Source organism: Cnephaeus nilssonii (assembly GCF_951640355.1).
Source record: "Cnephaeus nilssonii genome assembly, chromosome: 8".
NCBI lineage: Eukaryota > Metazoa > Chordata > Mammalia > Chiroptera > Vespertilionidae > Cnephaeus > Cnephaeus nilssonii.
In genome coordinates this window covers 28,738,851-28,762,694 of record NC_137079.1, presented here as the reverse complement: position 1 = coordinate 28,762,694, position 23,844 = coordinate 28,738,851, and the positions used below count along the sequence as shown (strand labels likewise).

Below are 23,844 nucleotides of genomic sequence, written 5' to 3'. Positions count from 1 at the left end.
TTTTTTTCCTCCCTTTTCTTTGAATTTGTTGTGGTGACACTGGTTAACAAAATTATACAGGTTTCAGGTGCACAGTTCCACAGCATACCATGTATACACTGTATTCTGTGATGTTATTTATACCACCCTCTGACAGGGACGGTGTGTTAAAAACCAGCTTTGTCGCTCTAGTAGCTGTTGTATTTATTATGACTGTTGTTGTTTTCTCAGGCCGGTCTAATTGAAGCCAACGGGGAACTAAAGGTCTTCATAGACCAGAACCTTAGTCCTGGAAAAGGTAAGGGCACCTACTTTGGAAATGTGAGTTTGTTGATAAATGTGCGAAGTTTGCTGTATTCGTGAATTTCTCTGACAGGAAAGCCCTTGTCAGCTGTGGAAACCCACCTTGGGAGCCCTCTTGCCTGGGAGCCCCCAGGATGGACCGGGAGGAGTGGCATTCGGAAGTCACTCAGACACACCACCTGCACACACACATCGGTGGCTGAGTTTGTTTTGGTTTGTAAGTCGCATACCATTGGCAAACATTTAGGAAATGTGGAAAGTGTAAGGAAGAAAACTCAGGACACTTGTGTTCTGTCCACCTCATGGCCTGGAGCTGGGGGGTGCTCTCCAGGCCTTTGCTCTGTGGCCAGCCCTGAAGCAGATGGACACAAACTCCAATCTAAGGGCTCACGGTGCGGGCCACACCTCAGAGTGTGAACGAGAGTCCACGTCCGTGTATCTTCGTTAGTTCTCTGGGGATCAGTGTTGCTCTCCATCACTAGAATTCAGGGAGGATCGGTTAAAGCCACGCCTTCCCAGCGGTCCCTCAATTTGCAGTTTCCCTCTGAGAACATGCTGGGTACTTCCTCAGGTAAAGTCGTAGCCGTGGAATTACTGGATCCACGTCAAAGATATGTGCCTTTGAAGCGTTGATGTGTGATGCTTGGCTGATTGTAGAGCTGCGTTGGTGTGGAGCTTTGATATCAAGTTCGAGCAAGCCCATTTTGGTGCAGCTCATTATACTATTGCTCAGAGCAGACCCGAGGGAGAGCCTGGTTTGTCTTAAGGAGGTTTTGCTTGCAGGGGTGAATGAAGTCCAGGTGTGTGGCTCTAGCTGTCAAGTCCACTGTCTGTGTCAGCCAGGCTGGGCCCAGAGGCCTTGTGCAGTGTTAGGGCTTAGGTTCTGTTTAAGGATTACTTCTTTCTGCTTTTTCTAATGATTGTCATACCTAAGATTATCTTTTTACTCTAACAATGAGGCCCTAATAAGTGATCTTTTGATGCCTGCTATAGCCTTGGGGATTTGAAACTGGTGCGGGGCCCTCACTAGGTCTTCCTGCTGTGTCCCAGTCCCTTCACGTCTGTCCATCCATTACTGGGGAGCACTGGACAGGGACCCAGCCATCTCCTGCCCCATTCATTCCCCTCTCCTGGAAAGCGAGGTCCCTGTGTGACTGAGCAAGTCTGGTGAGTTGTGGGCTCACACCCTGCCCCCTCAGTTGCATCGGGACTTACCTTTAGATGCCCATGGAGGCTCGTGCACACGGCCATATGCTGGCTGCCCGTGCCCTTGGCCTGCACCCTGTCCAGGGCTTGACTGATCTCCTCTTGCTCCAGGCCTAGGCTCACGCCTGCTCTCCTGGTTTCACTGGTGGAATGTCGTGGGCGTGCCCTGCACTTCTTTTCCCTCTGTCCGAGGAGGGAGAGCCCACTGATGGATTCAGTGTTGGCATACTTTTTTATCTTGATACGTTGTGAAGGCTAATTTTTGGCATTCATAGATTGCGTGAGTGAAAAATTCAGTGTAAGTAATTGAACATTTAAATTTTTCAGAAATTTGAGGCATGACATTTTCTATTAAAGCGATGAAGCAGAAATAATAATGGAAAAAAAAATCCACAAACTTTGCTCCCTTGGAAATGATGGAAGCCTTTCATTCTGGTGTTTATTTTGAGTTTCTTTCCAAGTAAGCTTACTTATAACCACACATTGGCTGTCTTTTTTTCCTTTTCTATTGAGTTTAATTGTGAGCCAAGGAATTGAATTGGAAGGATTGGAAAAATAATCGTTTCTTGACTCTACTAAAATATGTTGGTGTTGGCTCCCTGCAGCGTTTAAAATACTTGGTGTCTCCCTGGGGCATGGTCTAGCTTCTCTGCAGCCCCCTCGTCTTACCCTGTGTGTTCTCCAGCTCATTTTTTCGGCCTTACTCATCCCACTCGCCTTGACATTGGGAGTTCCCTGACCGCATGCCCAGGCCTCGCTCATCCTCCTGACCAGTCTCGTCTGGTTGCCCCGTGGGTGGTGGAGTCCAGAGCCAGTCCTAGGACCAGTGCAGCCTCCAGGAGGTCCAGGTTCCTTCCTTCTCCCAAGGCCCCTGTCCCTTCTACCCCTCAGCAGTGCTTTAGTGAGAAGGCACATGGCGACGTCCCCACAGCCCCACTCTGCAGCTCTCCCCGAGCCGCCACGTTTCTCCTGCTCCTTCCAGAGAATTAGTTTTTAACAAGCGGAGCTATTTGTCTGTTCATGCTGTTCTGGCCGGTGGGGACTTAGATGTGGAGAGAGTAGGACCAGGCTGTCTGGCGGCCACTCTTGTACACTGACAGACAGGTTTTCAGCAGCATCGTAGCCTTTTGCTTCTGGTTCATGAGTTTAAGGGTAGTTTTAAGCAGTGTTGTACTAACTTGAACTGTTCACTTTGGGTTATTTATTAGTATTTCATTAGCTTGAAGAGCTTGAAGAGCCCCGTGAGCAACACATTGGGGTGTCATTTGATTCAGTGGTCACCATGGGCACTTCCCAAGGGGCAGTTGGCAAAGGCTTGGGGTCACAGTGAGTAAGGCCCAGACCCCCCACAGCTCTCCGGAGTCCAGGGAAGTGGTCAGCAGCATGTCCTGGAGAGCCAGTCTCTCTGGAGTGATTGTGAAGGAGGAGGGGCTGGTTCTCACTGTGGAGGTTTCGGTAGTAAGGATGGGATGGTCCTGAGGAGAAGGCTGTGGCCCAGGCCAGGAGAGAGGCTGGGGCATCCAGGGGCAGGGACTGGCCTCGCCTCCTGCCCTGCACCTTGTACCTGTGGGACTAGTTCACCATTGCTCTCATGCCCACCCACCGGGAATTCAGGAGCAGGCCAGCGCCTGATTACTGCCACTTCCTGGGAACCTTGCTGCCCTCAGCTAAGAACCCAAGACATTCTCAGATGAGGCCAGACCCAGCATCCAGTTCCCTCCTCGTCTGCTCCTATTGGAGTTCTGGCTTTGACTCACTTCCTTGCACCTGGATCCTACTGTGCCCCTGCTCTGGGCCCTGCCACTCCTGCCCCATTGGGGTTCTCATCCTCACACCACTCCCAGTCTCGGCCCCCCTGCCCACCCTGCTCCTGGATCGCTCCTTTTCTTAAAGCTGCTGTGTTTCCAGACCCCTGTGCCAGCCAGAGTTCTCTCGAGAGGCAGAGTTGGTGGAAAACATGTCTGTATATGAAGGAGGTTTGTTTCAAGGAATCACCAGCCTGTGTGCTGTGGGGCTGGCAGTTTGAAATGGGCAGGGCAGGCCTGCAGCCTGGAAACAGGCAGGAGCTGGGGCTGCAGTCTCAAGGCAGAACTCCTTCTCAGGGAAACCTCAGGTTTTGCTCTCAAGGCTCTCAGCTGGTTAGATGGTTTATCCAGATGTTCTTCTTTACTTAAAGTCTACGTTTGTCGATCTCACCACGTCCACAAAGAGCTTCTAGACCAGCCCCTAGGCTGGTGTTCGATTGGATAACTGGGAAATAGTAAGTGCCTTGGCAAACTGACACATAAAGTTGACCATTACACCCTGCGAGACTCAAAAATCTACTTCCCCCAGAGAAATGCACCGACTTCACAGCCTTTGCATCCACAGGCTCTGAAGACAAGAGTCCAGATGCAAAGTTTTAGACAGTAAATTCTGGGTGCAGTTTAGTTGTGACAGCCATCTGGGTTGCTTCCGATTGTTTGCTCACGGCTGTAACACTGTGTGAGTCTTTGCACGCACGTTTGTCTTTGTGATTTGGGCAGACGCTTAGGAGTGGAAACTGGGTCACAGAGCAAATGTATATTTGGCTGCATTGTTTTGCTTCCAGTTGCTCCGCATCCTCACTAATGTGTGATGTCGTCAGTGTTTTCAGCTTCATGTGCCTGTGGCCTCACACGGTTGGAAGGAGTCTGTCCAAGGTGCTGTGCCTGTCGCCTAAGGCCCTGCCCCTTCCCTGCACCTGGACCTGGATGAGTTCCGGGCCCGGCTGATCCTCTCACTTTGTTTCTCATGGTTCTTGCTTGGATCTTCTCTTCCAGCCAAACAGTGATGGTGCATAGGCAGCCTTCCCCCACCACCCAGGTGCCCACACAACCCTTCCTGCCAGCCTGCGCCCTGCCCTTCCCCTGCACAGACCTCACCTTGGACCACAGCTCAAGTGTGCCCTTTTTTCTGTACTCTGGGTCTCTGTTTGCACTTCATCACGCTTCCTGCCTTTTCAAACTGAACACTTATTTATTATCCAGATAATATGTGCTCACTGAGAAAAACCGCAACTGTGCCTGAGAGTGCAGTTAGACATGTAAATGTATGTTAAAGTGCATACTTACTAGTTTGGGAACACTTTCTGCACCCGGTGTCCATGCACGCAATGCATTGACGTGTGGTGATCCTCTTCATGCTGAGTGTAACTTCAGTTTGTGGTAGCTGGGCTGTTCTGTCAGTTTCTGATGCTACCTTTTGTCACCTGGCACCTTGTTAGTGGGGAGCTCTAATGCCTGTTGATTGATTCGTGACATAAACCTGTCTTTTTTCTGAAGAGCTCTAAGGCCCCTTATGCTAGACATGTGTAGGTCACTGTCTTCAGCTCCTGGGAGGTAGGGCCCATCTCCATGTGCTCTTGCTTTAACCCGGAACATTGCTTCCTGCATCGTTGTCCTTGTCTAACTGGTGAGCGGGCATTCTCCTGGGACGAATGTCATTTTCCCTGCTTCAGTACTGTTTTCCAGCTTTAGGGTTCTGAGGTAGGAAAATGAAAATTTACCAGTGATGTGTGGCTGAAACCTGAGTGTTATTTTGTAATTCTTGAGCTGTGTTAACTGTACCCTCCCAAATGCAGGCATACGTGCACACGTACACATACACACTTGCACACACTCGCACACGGTGGGTAAATTCAAACTGGTCTCTGTAGTGGTTGGGAGGGGAGCCCAGTTGTGGGAGGAAGTGGCGGAACTTTTGGTTAGCCCCTCAATGGCTGCCTTCCGGGGGAACGTGGGACAGAGGCATCAGCCTGTTCTCTCCTCCTGTCCTGTGTTGTAACCCAAAGGACATTCACAGCACGGTAGTGACATCCTGCCCTGTAAGCCTTGCTCCTGGGCATGAGGTGGTGACCGTTCTTCAGTTAAGTGCTGGCCAGGGAGCAGAAGGGCTGCTACACAGTGAGGCGGCATGGAAGTCACCTGGGATGCGGGTTCTGGGCTGGCCCAGCTGATGCAGCCAGAGCGCAGCCCTTGGGCCGTGGCACACCTCAGCTTGGATCCACGGAGGGGCCCCTGCAGAGCCCATTTCTCCCTGGTTTTCCTGGCTGGCTGATGAGCGGCATGTCTGCGTGGGTCGGGTGTGGCTGCTGTGATGGCCCAGGAAGGAGGCTCCTCCTCGGTGCTCGAGAACTGAGAAGAAGGTTGTTGTGGCTGCTCCAGGGCCAGACAGTGAAGGTGCAGCACGCAGGGTCGCCACGGTCTAGTCATGTTAATATAACAAAATATTTGTAGCATGGTGGGCAAAATAGTAACTCTTAAAACATTAGATTTCAAGACTTCAAGATGTTTGGTTAAAATTATTTCCAAGAAAACACTAAACCATATGCTTTCATAATTTATCTTAAAAACCTATACAGTATATAATAATAGAATATGATTACTAATTACAAAAATATGCTTCTATAGTATTTTTAGAATTCTTTTTCTTTTAATGGTTATAGCAATCAGACCATGTATGTTCTTTTTAAAATATATATATTTTTATTGATTTCAGAGAGGCAGGGAGAGGGAGAGGGAAAGAAACATCAATGATGAGAGAGAATCATTGATCGGCTGCCTCCTACACACCCCACACTGGGGATCAAGCCTGCAACTCGGGCATGTGCCCTTGACCGGAATCGAACCTGGGACCCTTCAGTCCGCAGGCTGATGCTCTAGCCACTGAGCCAAACCAGCTAGGGCAGACCATGTATATTCTTAACTCAATTTTTTGCCAAGAAAGGAATTCTCCATTGTATAATGTTATATTTGAAAATATTTTGTTATGGAGTTTCTTTAAAAAAAGGCTGTGTAGTACATTTTACAGTTGAAACAATATTATTTCTAGTCAGTAGATTCCTAGACTATTATAATTTAACCTATTTTGTAACTGAAATGTTAATCCGCCCATAAATAGATTGCGTGTGGCAGTCTTTATTAGAAAAATGTGCTAAACATTCTAATTTTTATCGCTAAATTAAACAAAAAATGAAATACCATTTTATTCTTGAGGTTGTCAAAAAGTGACAAGTCTTACTGAGTCAGCAATTGGCAAAAGCCTAGGAGAGGAACACCGGCTGTTGGGGGTGTGTGTACATGTGGTGTGTGTACGTATTTGTGGTGTATTTGTGTTTGCATTTGTGGTGTGTGTGTATGTTTGCGTGTACACACATTTGTGGTGTGTGTGTTTGCATGTATATGTTTGTGGTGCATGTGGGTGTGTGCGTGCGTGCTCACAGAACAGCCACGTGGAGGTACTGTGGTGAAGCCTGTAATACAGAAGGCCATCTGGGACCTTGGCACATCTTCATGAGAAAACGCCTGGGAGGAACCCCTGCTCAGCAGTGGGAGGCCCCCAATTTAACTGCCGCGTTTTAGTAGTGACATACTGACATATTTTCGTATGACATCTAGGTATTAATAGGTGAAATAGCATCGCAGCATTGAAGGAAATCAAGTAGATCTATGGATAAGTCTCAAAAACAGTGTAAACAGAGTTGCAGAATTCCTTGAATATATGTCATTTTCTAAATCTTAAAGGGTCACACAAACATTTTTCTTGGATTCATATGTGGACAGTATGAAAATGGACTGAATGCATCCATCAGGCAGTGATATTTGCAGGCGGGGCCCATCAGGGAGCAGACAGGGCCCAGTCGGGGAGAGGTGGGTCAGTCTGGGAGTGTAAGGTTAGCTCTACTGCTCAAGTCTCTTTAGCAAATACAATAAAATGGTAATAATAATTCTAGGTGTACTGGAGTAAGACTGTTTGCAAAAATAGTTCTTTATATTTGAAGAGTTTCTCAATAAAAACACAAGGGAGAAAGCCTGGTGGGAACGACAGATAGTGTCGGCAAGCAGATGGAAGAAGGGGGCCCTGGCCCCAGCCCACTTCTGCCTCGAAGCTCTGCCATTGTCCTGAACCCCCCAGAGTACTCCTCGTTTCCCTAGCTGGGGCATAAAGCGGGAGTCCCAGATTGGGGCTCTGAGCTTGTTAGTTTATGGAAAGACAATAACCGTGGTTCTGGGGTGGTATGTGTTGTGCCGTGTAGTGGGTGGCAGATGTGGCTGGACCAGGTCTAGCACTAGAAGATGCCCGCCTGCCTGGTCCTGTCTATTGATGTGTTGACTTCCATAAGTTTGATGTGCAAAGTAAGCTTTAAAACAATGATGTCATAAGCACTGCCTGAGCTGCTGGTGTTGGCAGTGATTGCAATCTCTTTTCTTCCTTCAAATTCACTGAAAATTAGATCATCACTTGCATATTAAAACAAAACAAAACTAATGTTACCTTTTTCAATGAATCAATTTAGTATTTCAGAAACTTATTTGTTATTAATCTATATGTGTGAGTCTGAAAAGTAATATATTTGTATTTTAAATCTCAGTGTAAAATAGAATAACTTTATTTTTGTCTTTTGAAATATTTTTACATATCAAACAATATTCAAAATGTTTGCTTTTGTTAAGAGATACAGTTGTTTGTATGGAAAATAATATAATCTATACTAATAAAAGCGTAATATGCTAATTAGACTGGATAGATTGGACGTCTTCCAGACAAAGCTGCAGTGGTTGCAAGGGCCGAGGAGGGCCGGCAGCCGCGGTGGCCAGCAGTGGCAGCAGCAGTGGGGTGATGGGGGCAGCGCCTTCCCCTGATCAGCCCGGTTGCCTCCCGCATAGGAGCGGGCCTAAGTCATCAGTAGGACATCCCCTGAGGGCTCCCAGACTGTGAGAGGGGGCAGGCCGGGCTGAGGGACCACCCCCAGTGCACAAATTTTTGTGCACCGGACCTCTAGTCTATATGTATAAAAGTCTAAGTGACCGTTCCACGGTTTCAACTGTTTGGTAGCTATGAAACACACTAACCACTAGGGGGCAGATGCTCTGACCGGTAGGCCCCATCGGGACTGGGTGAGACAGGCTGGACATGCCCTGGAGCCCTCCCGCGATCCCTCCCCGGCCCCAATCGTGCATCAGTGCAAGGGACCCACCGATGCAGGAATCCGTGCACTGGGCCTCTAGTACTTAATAATAATACAAGAGCAAACTGTGTTTCGTGTACTCAAAACTGTAGACCTGCTTTTGCCCCACCCTGCAGATCTCTATTCTTAGAGGAAAATAAAAAATTCAAAGCAGATAGATTTATTTACAGAAAATAATTTAAATATGTTTCTGTTGGTTAGATATTCATGTTAGCCAGCTGGTCAGTTTCGGTTATTAAAGAGAAATTAATGTGTTTTTATGTAGCAGCAAAATTCATTGGTTATTGAATTTTGAAGAGGTCTGTTCTTTAAAATGCATGGATTGTAAAGGGTTCAGTGAAACTTTAGGCCAGGCTACATTGAAGACGATGCCTCACTAGTTATTTGGAGGTCGTCATGATGCTGAACTGGGTGGAAATGAAGGAAAATGGCACGCTGGCCCCGGGTGAGGCCTGGTCGTAAAACCACCACTTCCAAACCCCGAGAGGATAGGTGGCTCCCCGCTGGTCTGCTTTAGGGAAACCAGAAGGGTCTCGAGGCATGACCAGAACAGGAGTTTCTCCTCTTCTCTTGTGGTAAAGGCCCGGAAGTCAGCTTAGCTCTCACCTGAGCGTATTCTATTCTGTGATTGTCATAGAATTAGAGCCTTTTAAGAGCTGTTATCTCTACAGCTTGTAGTACCACCAGAACATTCTGTGGATGGGCTGACAGGGGTTTGGGGCAGGTTGGTGATAAAACCTCTGGGCACCGGAGCCCCGGCTCCAGAGAGGGGCTCATTGTAGGGAGAGCAAGCCGTTGTGTCCATGCAGCCCCCTTAAATCGAGAATTAAGCCTGGTAAAGGTGTGTATTTTTGTCTATAGATCTAAAATGGTAAAAGTGGGGAAGGACTTTCTAATTAGGAGCATCATTGACCTGAAACTCACTAGTAGCCTTAATTCAGCAAAGAACTCACCTCTCGTTTCCTTGCGTTGCAGGTGTTGTGTCCTTAGTAGCTGTTCACCCCTCCACAGTAAACACGCTTGGGAAGCAGCTCTTGCCAAAAACGTTCGGACAGTCATCCAATGTCAACATTACACAGCAAGTGGTAAGGGGCCCCAGGTAGGGTGGGCTTGTGGGTTCGGGACAGTGACCCTTAGGTTCCAGCTTGGAGTCTGGAGTGTGAGGTCTGCTTTCGCAGTTTCCTGTTGAATGCTCGCAGTGCTGGGACGGTCGCCTTCCTCGGAGATCGCAGGAGCGTGTGGTTAGAGCGCAGGTGGTCTCCCCCGCTTCTGTGTTCTGCTCCTGGCTGGCCTTCCCCTCTATGCGCGTGGACGGTGGGACTCAGCCCAGGCCTGGCAGCTTCCCCTGTCGCTACGCGCTCCCTGCCCATCCTGGATCTGCCCTGCAGGTTTCTTAGGTGTGCCACGGAGAGCTCAGGTAGAGTGGCATGGAGTTGTGTGGGGGCTGGCTGCACCTTGGCTCTGGCGCTCCTTGGGGCGGATGTTACCTGCCAGGGAAACGAGGGTGGTGTCCGTGTCCAGGTCACGTGGGGTTAGGTCAATGCAGGCTATCAGGGTACATTGTGACAGGTGTGTCCTCGCCCTTGCCAGTTCTACAGGAGGGGATCCAGAGGTGGATCTGCTCTCCTGGGACTGTGTGAACCCCCGATCCCATGTTGCCCCCCCGCCCCCCCCGCCACCAACCAAACAGTTCCCCCCTCTTCCCGCCGTGACTCTGGTTAGGCTGAAGTCATTCCTACTCCTGGGCCATGCGCCCCCATGAGAAGAGAAAGGTGTTACCACCCACCCGAGCTTGTTCACATCCCAGGCCCCCATTTCTGGGTGATCACCCTTGGTAGGTATATAACTGCTCCCTGTCACTTAGCCCCTCAATAAAATTTGGCCATGTTTGCTTAGCAAAATGGCTGTGATTTTTTTTTTTTTTCAAAGCAAGTAGTATGTAGACCACATTTGGTACATCATGGTTTTTCAGTAAATGTCTTTTTGATATAAGCTAATATTCCATTTTATGTTTTAATTTATAATTAATATTTTAAAGTACTGTATATTATAGCAGAATTTAGCTTGGGAGTACGTCATTAATTATAGGAACAGTTCTATTTTTTAAAAAAATATATTTTTATTGGTTTCAGAGAGGGAGAGGGAGAGAGATAGAAACATCAATGATGAGAAGAATCATTGATGGGCTGCCTCCTGCATGCCGCCTACTGGGGATTGAGCTCGCAACCCAGAAATGTGCCCTTGACCAGAATCGAACCCGGGACCCTTCAGTCCGCAGGCCAATGCTCTATCCACTGAGAGCCAGACCAACCAGGGCAACAGTCTTATTTTTATTAAGTGTAAATAGTTGGGAAGAAACTTACAGGGAGATTTTCTGTTGGTGCACCGTAAACTTTGTCAGTCCAAAAGTTAAATCACTGATTTGAATCAAGCTGTTTTGGGTGGAGCTAGTAGTGGTAATTATCCTTTGCAAAACCCCAGGACTGTGAATTAAAGCCTACACATTGCAAATGTCTCTTAAAACTTTATGTACCAAGGAATTAAAAACAAAGGACTGGCTGATTCTGACATGAGAGGTGAGACTTCATTGAACTTCATGTGCGTGAAAATGTAACCTGAGGTTTGTTAGATCTTTCCACATCACCTAATCGGTGGTCTGGGTGTTTGGCTCACAGCCCAGATGGAGGTGTTCCCCATAGGGCAAAATCTCCATATAAAACAGTGAAAATAAAAAAGCAAAGAGAGAAAACCCGCAGGTGCTGCTGGCCTCCACTCCTCCACGAGGATGTGGGTGATGCCAGTGAGTGCAAGGAGCCCTCCTCGCTCGCCTGTCCTATCATTAGGAAGGCTGTTCTCACAGTGAGCAGTTACTGAGCCCTTGCTATGTGCCTGGCCTTCTGGCTTTCTGTTCTCATTGCAGAATAATTGGTCTGAGGAAGAGACGCAGGTTAGGGAGAGGACAGTAGAGAGGGCATTCGTCTCTGGGCCCCGCCCGAGTGTCCGGTGGGGCACTGACCCTGAAGTTAGGTAGCCCTCTTCTGAGCGGAGCTGCAGCACGTGAGGCCAGTAAGTCCTGCTGGTGCCCGCCCACGTGGGGTGTGCTGGCATCCTAAATCTACTCTCCTGAGAGCGTAACCAACTGGGTCCAGGAAAATGTGCTGGGTAAGTGCTGTGAGTGACAGGTCTCCATGTTTCCCAAACTGGACCACGAGCCTTAGCAGGTGTGCATTCTCCACCATGACCCAGCCCCCCATAAATGGTAAATGCACGTACCTGTTTAACAGAAACAAAAGTGTCACAAGGCATTCCTCCTCTCTGGGAGATTTGTTATCTTCTCTATCCTGTTTAATCTTTCAGAAAATTCACTGATTTATTTGACTTCATGGCTTTTGAGTGAGGGTGATCTACAGTTTGAAAAACACTGTGATGAAGCGCTTATCATTGGAAATGTGAATTAAAAGAATGACATTCACTTGAGCTCTTTTTCTTTCCATGTTTTGTGGATCATTAACATTGACAGGTGACCTGGGCTTAGGGATAATTTACAGAGTGCCGGGTCAGCTGTCCCGGGGCCACTGCAGGTAACACACTTATCCCGCTAAGAAGGGGACTAGAAGGAGCGTCCAGCTTAAAATAGCCCGGTGGCAGCCACAGCAAGTCCCTAAGGCCACAGTTCACCCTCTGCCCTCGGGTGAGGCTGCCCTAGCATTCGGTGCCTGATGTTAACATGTTCAATGACATCAGGTCGCTGTGTAGTAACTCAGAAAGTGTTTCTCAATGATTTCCGGGCCAGTTTATCAGTTTAGAGAGAGTCAGACAACAGTATTGAAGAAATTGAAATTAGATTTCACTTATTGAGCTATAATTGACATACAACAGTATATTATTTCAGGTGTACAACATAACGAATTGATATTTGTATACACTATGAAATGATCACCATAAGTCTATATATTGGTCATCATATATAGTTATAAATTTTTTTCTTGTAATGAGAGCTTTCAAGATCTGTTAGCATCTTTCACACATGCAATGCAGTATTACTAACTGTGCTGTACATTACCCCATGACATTTATTTTATAGCTGGAAGTTTGTACCTTGTGACCTCTTTCACTCATTTTGCCCATCACCCTCCGCCACCCTCCACCTCTGAGCTTGAGTGTTTTTGTTTGTTTGTTTATTTATTCTTTTAGATTCCACATATTATAAATGAGTTCGTACAGTTATTGCCAGAAAAGTTGGAATTTTACTTGGCTGTACAATGTCTCTATGTTCCCCAAGTTAATATTTGAATATTAATGGATAGGACCAACGTTCTAAGTGCTTGTTAAAAGATGAAGCAAGGTTTCCCTTCCTTTGGTGAAGAGATGGGTGCTGGGTGCTCAGACAGCCAATGAGGGGCATGTCGGCCCGGGCACCCCAAGTCAAGGGCTTGTCCCAGGCTATGCTGTGGGCATTGAGACTCCTTGCCTTTGTTCCCAATGCTGATCGTTTCCCTTTCCCCTGCCCTGTGCTTTTTGGGGTGCCTGGGATCCCCCCAGAAAACTACCATTGGGATGGGCTTCCCACACTCGGACAAGCTAATGGGGCACCAGAGTCGCCTTGTGTTCCTTTTCTTCTGAGAGCTGTTTTCTGTTTTTTGGCCTCATTTTAGTACCCCTGAAGGATAGATTTTTATCCTTATCTATATCACTAAAAGGGAAGTAAAAGAGGACAAGAGGAAAAATAGAAATGTGCTGAGTCCTCCCAGAATTCTGTACCTGGGATATGTGATTTACACCCCACGGTTAAATGCACCTGCCCCGGAGGTGCACGCTGTTCTGCTGGCTTGTTTGTGCTGCCTGATGTTTCCTGCTGCTGTTGTGTAGCTGGAGAAGATGCCTGAGGTTGACGAAGGGAAATAAAGACACGTTCAGAATAGTGTGGCCATATCTTCGTAGTTCAAAGGGTCGGCTGTTGGGTTACTCACATTGTCATTGTTCTTTCTGATATCTGTGGTCATTGCCATTCAACAGCGGCTGTAGGTAATGAGAAATGATAAAATGGCAGCGTCATATGTGGGAGATTTCTGATTGTGTTCTGAATTGTCTTTTTTGACTGTAGGTAATTGGTACGCCTCAGAGACCTGCAGCGCCAAACACTATCGTGGTAGGAAGCCCACACACCCCTAACACTCACTTTGTCTCACAGAACCAGCCTTCAGACCCCTCACCTTGGTCTGCCGGGTGAGCACATTGCCTAGAATTGTAACCCCCTAGCTCTCTGTGGCCGTAGGGGCTGAACGTCATGCCAGAGGATTTTAAATGTCCCATGTGTGCCCAGAAGAGATGTGTAGTCAAGGCACGCTTTTCCTCATAAAGGAGGTCAGGCTGCGGGAGAGCCGCTCCCCTGTAGTTTCGGGGTGATGGTTATACTGTAAAGGGCAGAAGAGCTGCCCCCCTGTAGTTTTGGGGTGATGGTTATATTGTGGAGGGCGGGAGAGCTGCCCCAGTAGTTTCGGGGTGATGGCTATATTGTGGAGGGTGGGAGAGCTGCCCCAGTAGTTTTGGGGTGATGGTTATATTGTGGAGGGCGGGAGAGCTGCCCCAGTAGTTTTGGGGTGATGGTTATACCTTGACGGGCTGGAGAGCTGCCCCCCTGTAGTTGGGATGATGGCTGTGCTGCCCTATAAGGTGTGGTCAGCTTTTGGGGGAAGAAGAGGAGGGAGCTGACCTTTCAGCACAGTGGTAACCCTGACACTTTCCGTTGTCTGCACTGGAAAGTAGCTTTCAGGGAATGATGTGTAAATGTGATGGACTCACAGCAGCTTCACCCGCTGCAGCCACATGGAACTGCCTTTTCATGGCGCTAGTCCCATCGGACGGCCCCACCACACTGTCACTTTGATCCTTTCTTCCACTAAAGCAAACCAATTTGAGGACAGTTTTATTTGAAGGTCAGCTTTGCGACTTTCTTTAAAAACTAACAAAGAGACAAAGCTATAAAATCATGTCATTTGGTTCTCAAGCAAAAATCATCAGTCCCCAAATTCATCCAGTTAGAAACTCAGAACCACCCTTTTCCTTGACGTGGTGACTTAAAGTTCAGACATTTGGGTTCACTCCTAATCTGAAGCACGCTCCGTTCTTCAGCATTCCCCTTGTCTGTTAGCTTAAATTTGCCCTAAAAAGTCCTAAATTTGCAGTAAAATTTTCATAATTCCTGATGTTGATGGACATTATTTTAAGAAGCAATTAGTATATTTTAGTGTATTGATACCCATCAGATATATACTGGGTCCCATCCTTTTGGGTGTCTGCCCCATTTTCCCTGAGAGTTGAAGATACAGACGTGAGGTCTGGCCTCTGAAGAGAGAAAGGAAACGTTGGACACCCATTGGTGGTGCCGAGTGTACTCTTTGGAGACGGAGCCAGGTTCCCCTGCCGTCTGTGGCAGGAGCTCCAGCACCTGCAGGACTCGGGCCCTTGTATAGGTTGTTAACCCTTTTAGGTGTCTTAATTCAAGGCTGCCTCTAAGAATGCTAAGGGCATTACTTCTCCTTTGTATTTTTGAAGGAAACGCAACAGGAAAGGCGAGAAGAACGGTAAGGGCCTGAGGCACTTCTCCATGAAGGTCTGTGAGAAGGTGCAGAGGAAGGGAACCACGTCCTATAATGAGGTGGCCGACGAGCTGGTCGCGGAGTTCAGTGCCGCCGATAATCACATCTTACCAAACGAATCCGTAAGTATGTGTGGTGTGGGTATGGGGCGGCCAGGAGTTACTGGACGGCCCACTGTGTTATCATTTGAGACAACTTCATATATACAGAAAGGTCCGAGAACAGTACAAAGGAATTTTTTTCTGACCCATTTGCAGATATGATGCCCCATTATCCCTAAATGATTTTGTGCGTGGTTCTGGCTCTGCCTGCCGGGCGACCTCCCCCTGCAGAAATGCCCTCTGGCCTGGCCCGGCTGGTTCAGTGAGGATGGGTTAGGAGTGGTGCCGGCGGCTGCAGTGGGTTTGTATGACACACAGCAGATTGACAGTGCACTTCCTTGATTGAGTTCAGGGTCTAACGTTTAACGTTGATCTGTGAGCTGTCCTGGATCGTGTGGAAAACTGCTTCACCTTCCCCAGGCTTATGATCAGAAGAACATAAGACGGCGAGTCTACGATGCCTTAAATGTGCTGATGGCCATGAACATCATCTCCAAGGAGAAGAAGGAAATCAAATGGATTGGTCTGCCCACCAACTCAGCTCAGGAATGTCAGAATTTAGAGGTACACAGCTAACCTTTTGTGTTCGTGTGTCCAGGGAGAATCATGCCTCCAAAGCAGGTGTTTTTTGTTTGCAGCCTTGGTGCTGCTAAGGGTCTTATGCTCTCTGCCTGGCCTGGACCAGGTAGACAGGTTTTTCCTAGTTTCCCAGGGTCTCTGACGTTGGGGGGCTGTCCCGTCTGTGTGGGCTCTGCAGGCCCTCACTGTGGGTGGGGAGGTGGTCGGACCAGTGAGGGCAGTGAACTCTAGTGTAGGTCAGTTCTGAATCCTAACTTTTGGGATTTTTACTAATTTTTTAAAAAATTACATATTGAGTTGAGAGCGAGAGAGACAGAAACACCGATTTGTTGTTCCAATTACTTATGTACTCATTGGTTGATTCTTGTATGTGCCCTGACTGGGGATCAAACCTGAAACCTTGGCGTATAGGGATAACGCTTTAACCAACTGAGCTATCCTGCCAGGACCCAGATTTTAAAAATATTCTATAGCTATATGCAGAAAGTGAGAGAAGACAGGAGAAAAACATGCAGATTTTGGATTGAAGAAAAACTTGCCTGTGTCTTGTCTCATGTGCTGTGTTCTAGATTGGTCTGCTTCCCATCATTAGATTCAGGGTGAACATTTTCTTCAAGAGCCTGCTTGGGTGACATTGTGTTGACACGGGCTTTAAACTCTGCTCTATTAAACCAATTGCGATGACTTCTCGTATTGGTGGTTTGTTTTTGAAGGTAGAGAGACAAAGAAGACTTGAAAGAATAAAACAGAAACAGTCTCAACTTCAAGAGCTTATTCTACAGGTAATGAAAGGCTTATCTTTGGAGGCAAGGTAATTGTAATGTCTTTAGTAACTTGCAATTCATTCTATTCCTACATGGTGAATAAAATCTCTACTTTGAGGTTTTGGATGTGAATTTCATAAATACTCACTGGGCTCATCCTGTGAGTGTGTCGTTGATACGAACGCTCTTGAACATGGGCCTTGTGGCCGCAGATTGTGTGAGCGTTAGTATGTGCAAGTGTGCATGCTTGTGAGAGTATGCAAGCATGTAAGAGCACATGTATGAGCATGCATGCTGTGTGAGTGTGGCCATGAGTGAGTGCATCACTTGTCACAGAGTGTCCAAATGGCAGGGGTGATAGCCCCTCAGGAAGGGAGCATGTACAAATTCCCTGGGGTGTGTGTAAAGTGTGCTCTGAGTACCAGACCCCAGACCAGGGGTGTGAGATGCAGAGTGAGCCTGAGGTGGGTCTTGGCAGTTACTGGTCAGAGGTCAGCAAAGATGGTCAGAGAATAGGTGTCAATGTGCCCATTTCCTGCAGGCGGACAGTGAGCTGTGTTTGCATTTCCTGGGCCTGCAGAGATATCCCTGAGCATCAGCCTCACCCCTGTAGGGTCCTGAGGATGCATGTTCTGGGTTAGAAGCAAATATTCAAACACATGTGTAAGGATCTTGGTGGAGGGGGACTGGCTGGTCCCTAGACTGAGGCAGTGGGTCTAGTGCTGGGGTCGCTGCCTGGGGCACGAGGGCCAGAGCCAGCAGAAGTGGTGATTGGTCAGTAAAGGGAAGGATGGCTTAGCAGCAATTTATTGAGATATTTGTGGACCGCAAGGGCAGCAAGGCCATGGACCCTGTGGTCAGGTTGGAGGCCACTGTGGAGTCTTGGGAGCATGTGTCCAGAAACCAGAGGGTCAGGAGTGTTAGAAACTGTGGTAGCGAGACCCTTGGGGGTGGGGGTTGGGCCTGAGGGCAGGCCTAGCAGCTGAGATTGGAGATCTCAGAACATGGGAAAAGTCCAGGAGGGGTCACTGTGGGGCTTGGTACATCTGCCCCAGCGTCCAGAGAGCCTAAGGTCCACTGCAAAGGGTGTGTGTCCTGCCAGGCCAGGCACGCTCAGCATGGGGACGCCTTACTGTGCTCTGGGCTACTCCATTGCCCTTAAAAGAAGTGTCTAGAACCCTCTCTGTGGGGGACCAGCTGAGGGGGTGCTTTGGCAGGAGGAGAAGTGGTCACAGCCAGGGATGCGGGGCAGAGGGGACTTGGGAAGTGGAAGAGCAAATAAATGGTCGCAGATTTTGCTGGGACAGGAGGTTGCTCCAGGCAGTGGCCCCTCTGGACTTCCAAGTTCTTCCATTCAGTTGCTCCCTCTAGAATGAATTGTTTTCTTTTTCTGCATCCATAGCACATCATAGCTACTTAAAAAAAAAAAAAATCCAATTCGCTGCCTCTCTCCCACTAAGCCTGGAGCTCCTGGTCCCAGTGCTGGGCAGCTCTGCAGAAGGCTGGCTGGGGAGGGAGGGAATCCTCCTGGCTTTACATTAACAGCAAGAAAATTATCTTGAAGGTAAATGTCATTTCAGGGCCTGGGGCCCTGGCTTTCTGGCTTTAGGCCTCAAATTGAGGACCCATGTCCCCAGAGGAGACACCCTTTACTAGCAGGCCCATCGAGCGTTTCTGCTTTCTCAGGAAGTTACAGATCCACAACTGAACGTCTGCCTTCTAAGGCCGTGATGCGTGGATGGGACAGGCGTGGGCACTCAAAGAGCCCTTCCCAGTCAGGGGTGGGAGGAGCATACCCTCCAGAATGGATGTGTTTCTCCTCATCCTTCTCTGCGAGGGTATTTCTGTCTAAATGGTGTGAGTGTGGGTCTCAGCAGTCTCAGTTCTCGGGGGATTTGGTTTTTTAGGATGCATTTCTTTGCTGGGCCGCTCACCGGGGCCTTCAGCCCCTCAGTTGTTTTCTCTGATCTCCAGAAGTGAGCCCAGACCCTCTTGCTGTCTTGTGGGGCCCAGGGAGGGTTTTTGAGGATGCCTAGGGAGAAGGTGTTAGGTTTGGTGGCGACTGATATGAGTCATGTGTTGATTGCTCTTTTTTTTTTTTTTTTTTTTTTTTAGCAAATTGCCTTCAAGAATCTGGTGCAGAGAAACCGCCAGGCAGAGCAGCAGGCCAACCGGCCACCTCCGCCCAACTCTGTCATCCACTTGCCTTTCATCATTGTGAACACCAGCAAGAAGACCGTCATTGACTGCAGCATTTCTAATGACAAGTAGGTAGTAGATTGTCTGTTGGTCCCATGGTCTCAGCTGGGAGTCGGGTCAGAAGTGAAGAATGCCATGGTCAGTGGTGTTAACAGCTGGTCAATTTATTTATATAAATATCTATAATTACTAAATATAATCTTTTTAGCATCATTAATTTAGAAACTTGCTTCTCTTTTCCCTGATTAGGTATCTCTCTCTCTCTCTTATTTTTAAATATATATTTTTTATTGATTTCAGAGAGGAAGGGTGAGGGAGAGAGAATTGGAAACCTCAATGATGAGAGAGAATCATTGATTGGTTGCCTCCTGCATGGCCCTGCTGGGGATCGAGCCCACAACCCGGACATGTGCCCTGACCGAAAATACAACTGTGACCTTGTGGTTCCTAGGTCGACGCTCTACCACTGAGCCCCCATGGCTGGGCAGGCATCTCTCTTTTAGAAGGAAAGCAAATCGCACCTGTTAGAATTGTTATTAGGACAGCTGTTCAGACGTAGCACAACCAGTAGAGGGTGCTCACTGCTGGTCTTGTGGGGCAGGCAGGCAGGCAGAGCTGAGGGTAGACCAGCCCGTGCCGGGATGTGCCCGCAGAGTGTGGACGGTGGTTAGCGATGCTGCCTGAGTCTCTCGGGTCATTGTTTCTTAGTTGACGGATTTTGTGAAGACGCCAGATGGAAGGGCACCTGAGGAATGGTCAGAGCCCCTGAACCAAGCATGGCCATCTCCGTCTTGAAGTTGGCACTTTTCTAACAGGGACTTTCTCCTCCAGATTCGAGTATCTATTCAATTTTGACAACACGTTTGAAATCCATGACGACATAGAAGTGCTGAAGCGCATGGGGATGGCCTATGGGCTGGAGTCCGGAAGCTGCTCTGCTGAAGACCTGAAAATGGCAAGAAGCTTGGTGCCGAAAGCACTGGAACCCTATGTGACAGGTCAGTTGGCCCCGGTGACTGTGGTGGCCGAGTGGCTAGAGTGAGGACAGTGGCTCAGCCCCGGGCACCTGGCCCTCCTCTACTGAGGATGGCTCAGGTGTGTAGCACCAAGAGCAAGGACAAGTGGGGACGTGAGAGGGTCTTGGGGACTGCAGGAATGGGCGTGGTCGGCAAGACAGCCATCTGGCGGGCCCCTCCCCGCTGGGAATTCCTAAGTGGCATTTTGTGGATTTGGCCATGCAGCTTATATGATAAAGATGTTGAGCCATGACTTCACCCAGGTAGGGCCCCAAAAAGGAGGAGATGGAAGCTCTTTGAGGAGTCTAATAGGGGTGGACATGTCTCCTGAGGTAGTTGATTGGTCACTGCAGCAAAGTCAGCATTTGTCAGTCCTCCCTCTCAGTTCCTGCTTTCTGCTGTATGACGACATGAAGTTTCAGTGGAATAGCTTTGTTGTCATTGGTGACTACACGGAAATTAAGGACTTCGAGCCTCCTTACAGAGGACTGGCCCCGTGGTCACGCCCTGAAGAGCAGGGCTGCTTCCCGGCAGGTGGCACAGGGCAGAAAAGGCTGGGCGGGTCAGAGGTGTCCAGGCCCTCTTGCTTCAGCAGGAGCGCCTGTTTCTTGTGGTCTCTGCTTCATGACGTTTGCTTTATCTTCCTTCTCGTTTCAGAAATGGCTCAGGGATCACTCGGCAGTGTATTCCTCACGTCAGCAGTTTCGACCTCTAACGGCACAAGGCTTTCTGCCAGGTGACTGACTGCAGTTCTGGGCAGGTTGGGTGGGCGGGGGGGGGGGGGGGGGGGGCACCTTGTCACCTGGTAACGGGAAGCTCCCCGGCTTTCATATAAACAACCTCAATTCCTCAGCTGTTCAGAATTGGACTCGCTGTGCAGACAGTGGGACCTGAGCCCTAGAAGCAATGTCAGTCCCTCTCTCCCACCCAAGGGAAGGTCACACATCCATAGCTTGTCCCCTGAGTGGAAGGAAGCTTTCTTACTGGTTTCTTCATCCTAAAAAGTCACACATAGTGAAGTGGGGGCAGACACCCCCTGAGCCCCACTGCTGCAGCCTAAGTGACAGTATTTCTCTGTCATTTCTTCCCTGTTTTAACACACTTGAAGTCTCAGCGTACATGTATAATTTTGTTCTCTGCTTTTTTTCTCTTTACCTTCTACTGTTGTATTTTTTCTGTTAATGAAGCTTTGTTATTTAAATCCGTGTATATTTATCCTTTGACTGGCAGTCCCACAGAGGATTGTCATCCTAAGCATTTCTCTTAGTATTTTAAAGATAAAGATGAATTTATTAACTTTTATATTGTATATCATTATATATTATACATCTTTATATTAATCCTAAGTATTAATAAGTGTTTAATTTCTTAAAATATATGATAAATTAGCAGCTTGGAGGTTCAACAGAAATGGGATTGAGCTAGTAAACTGCAGTGCCATGCCTTCGATACGGTGCCCCACAGCCTTTGAACAGGGCACTCTGGGTTTCTGGGTGACACAGACGAGGCCACCGGTGGCCCTGAGGGAGGCGGGCATAAGCAGCGAGGGTGCGAGGCCCCGGGTCAGCTCTGGGGGAGGTTCCAGGCGCTGCAGGCCAGCCGGGAGATGGGGACTGGCGATGGGCTAGTCATTGATCTGCTGCAAGGCTTTGTGAGGAGATGGAGTCCTTTCTAGGGCGTCTGGCACGCGGTCAGGTTTTGACGGAGGGCAGCTCAGTGTTTAATTCTCACTCCCCTGCTGTGTGTGTATGTAGGGGTCAGTCTGTAAAATGCTAAATGTTGGTTACTTCAAGGTGGAATTTGGGTGTTTTCTAAACTTTTCATCATGAAATTTTATCTTATTGATGAACTTTTCAAAAACTCATGTCACTTTTTATGAGGGCCACAAAGCCATTACCATTTCAGAAGCAAAGTCAGCATTAATGGTAGCATGATACACTATTTTATGAAGGCAGGATAATTTACTGATCTGCTTTCTGTTGTTGCATATTTAGGTGGTTTCCAGTTACAAGAAAAGCTGCAATGAGCAGCTCTATGGCTCAATTTTCCACCCCTCCTGACTTGTTTTGCTAGGCTGGATTTTCCAGATGTTGAGTTACTTTGTTAAAGGGTGCAGTATTTAATAGTTTTTATTGTACAGCTTAATAAATACCAGTGAAAGGTATTAACATATATCTATAATAATAAAAGCATAATATGCAAATCGACCGAACGGCTGTCCGGACGTCTTTCTGGATGACCTTCTGAACGAAGCTGGGGCTGCAGCCAAGGCTGCAAGGGTGGGATAGAGGCAGCCTCCGTGGCTGTGAAGGCCTACTCTCGCATGAATTTCATGCATCGGGCCTCTAGTGAATATATATAATATTGGAATATATTGCAGCTCTGGCCTCGGGTAGGGTTCCTGATGCATATTGTCAAAATACAGGAGCACTTGTTACTTAGTCATTGTGTGCCCCCAAACTCGCTGTTTTTCCAGTGTTCAATGGCCACATCTCCAATGCAGTCTGACCCTTTCATGCCCTGGTATCTTTAATCGGGTTTTCTGGGGCAACTCCAAGCCTCCGTATAGTTACAGGAAGCATCCTTGGAGGCTAGGATCTGCATGATCTCGATCAGATTTTAAATTCTAGATTGGCATCCCTTCGATACTTGATGTTTCTTGGAATCCTTTTCTTGCTGCTCAACTCAAATACTAAGAAATGGAAATGACTTTTTTTTTTTAAGAAGTAGAGCTATTTTCTTTAAAAAAAAATACTTTTATTGATTTCAGAGAGGAAGGAAGAGGGAGAGAGAGATAAAAACATCAATCATGAGAGAGAATCATTGATTGGCTGCCTGCTGCACACCCCACACTGGGGATCAAGCCTGCAACCCAGGCATGTGCCCTGATTGGGAATCAAACCGTGACCTGGTTCATAGCTTGATGCTCAACCGCTAAGCCACGCCAGCCAGGCTTGAAATGACTTTTGACCAAAACCGGAGTATGTTGTAATTCATGGCGGATTTGTGCATTTGTCCCTCCTCTGCGTGGCTGGCGTGGCCATCACCTGTAGGTGCCCCAGGATGGTAATTAACCCTTGGTGTCTGACTCGCTTTGTGCTGGGATGCTGGGTGGTGACTGAACCCAGGAGCCTTTCACAAGGATCCCAGCTCTTAAAGCCTCTCACCCTTTTAGGCCGTTTGTGGCACTGTTGACATTTTAGGCCAGACAACTCTTCGTTGTGGGCACCCTCTGTGCCTTGGGGGCTGTTTGGTAGCACCTTTGGCATCAGATGCCAGTACCCACACCCCTTAGTTGTGACACCAGATTTTCACATGTTCCTGGTTGAGGCTCCCAGGGGCATAATGCAGACCCTCTCTCCCCCCCTCTTACGCCCCCCCCCCCCCCCCCCCCCCCCGCCAAGGACCATGTGGAGGGTTGTGCAGCCCAGCTGCTCCCCCTAGGTCCTGGCCCAGGGCCAGCTCCACTGACTTTCAGCAAATGCCATTTTAAATATATTTTTATTGATTTCAGAGAGGAAGGGAGAAGGAGAGAGAGATAGATCGGCTGCCTCCTGCACGCCCCCTACTGGGGATCGAGCCCGCAAACTGGGCATGTGCCTTTGACCAGAGTCCAACCTGGGACCCTTCAGTCCGCAGGCCGATGCTCTATCCACTCATCCAAACTGGCTAGGGCAGCAAATGCCATTTTTTAAAACTGTAGAAGGCTGGGGGTCCTTGGAACCTTTCTGGAGTATAGGCTTCAGAGAGAGTGTCTGCATGAGACTCCCCTGTACTAGCTCAGCTTCCTGGGCTCTCTGTAGACACCAGAGGAGCTGAGGTTGGGGCCTAGGGATGTGATTTACACATGCATGCACAGATATGTGCATATACATGCACACACCTACCATCACAGGTACACAACACACAGTGGGCACGCTGCCACACGCTGCTGTCCAGGGAGCCTTGCTTTGGAGGGTCCCATGCCATCCTTGGGGCCTCTTTTTCCTAATTGTTTTCTGCCTCCTCCTTCCTGGAAATTAAGGAGTTCCTAAGTAAAAGGACTGGAAAGAGGATCTAATGGCTTTTCAGTTTTTAACTTTGGGACCCTGTTTCTGATGTAATGATAAG

General features: G+C 48.3%; 1 protein-coding gene across 4 annotated transcripts in view; it reads left to right on the top strand.

The window, feature by feature from the left end:
• TFDP1 (transcription factor Dp-1) overlaps window positions 1–23,844 on the top strand; it is a 48,322-nt gene that overhangs the window by 22,998 nt on the left and 1,480 nt on the right. For 3 of the 4 annotated variants that reach the window (XM_079779305.1, XM_079779306.1, XM_079779304.1), the window contains exons 3-11: window positions 211–277; window positions 9,452–9,561; window positions 13,581–13,702; window positions 15,032–15,197; window positions 15,597–15,740; window positions 16,469–16,537; window positions 18,635–18,786; window positions 19,550–19,716; window positions 20,392–20,470. In XM_079779305.1, the coding sequence (XP_079635431.1) occupies window positions 211–277; window positions 9,452–9,561; window positions 13,581–13,702; window positions 15,032–15,197; window positions 15,597–15,740; window positions 16,469–16,537; window positions 18,635–18,786; window positions 19,550–19,716; window positions 20,392–20,470 (1,076 nt within the window). Of the gene's footprint in view, window positions 1–210; window positions 278–9,451; window positions 9,562–13,580; window positions 13,703–15,031; window positions 15,198–15,596; window positions 15,741–16,468; window positions 16,538–18,634; window positions 18,787–19,549; window positions 19,717–20,391; window positions 20,471–23,844 lie in introns of those variants that run through there. The other variant, XM_079779307.1, reaches the window with a different exon arrangement.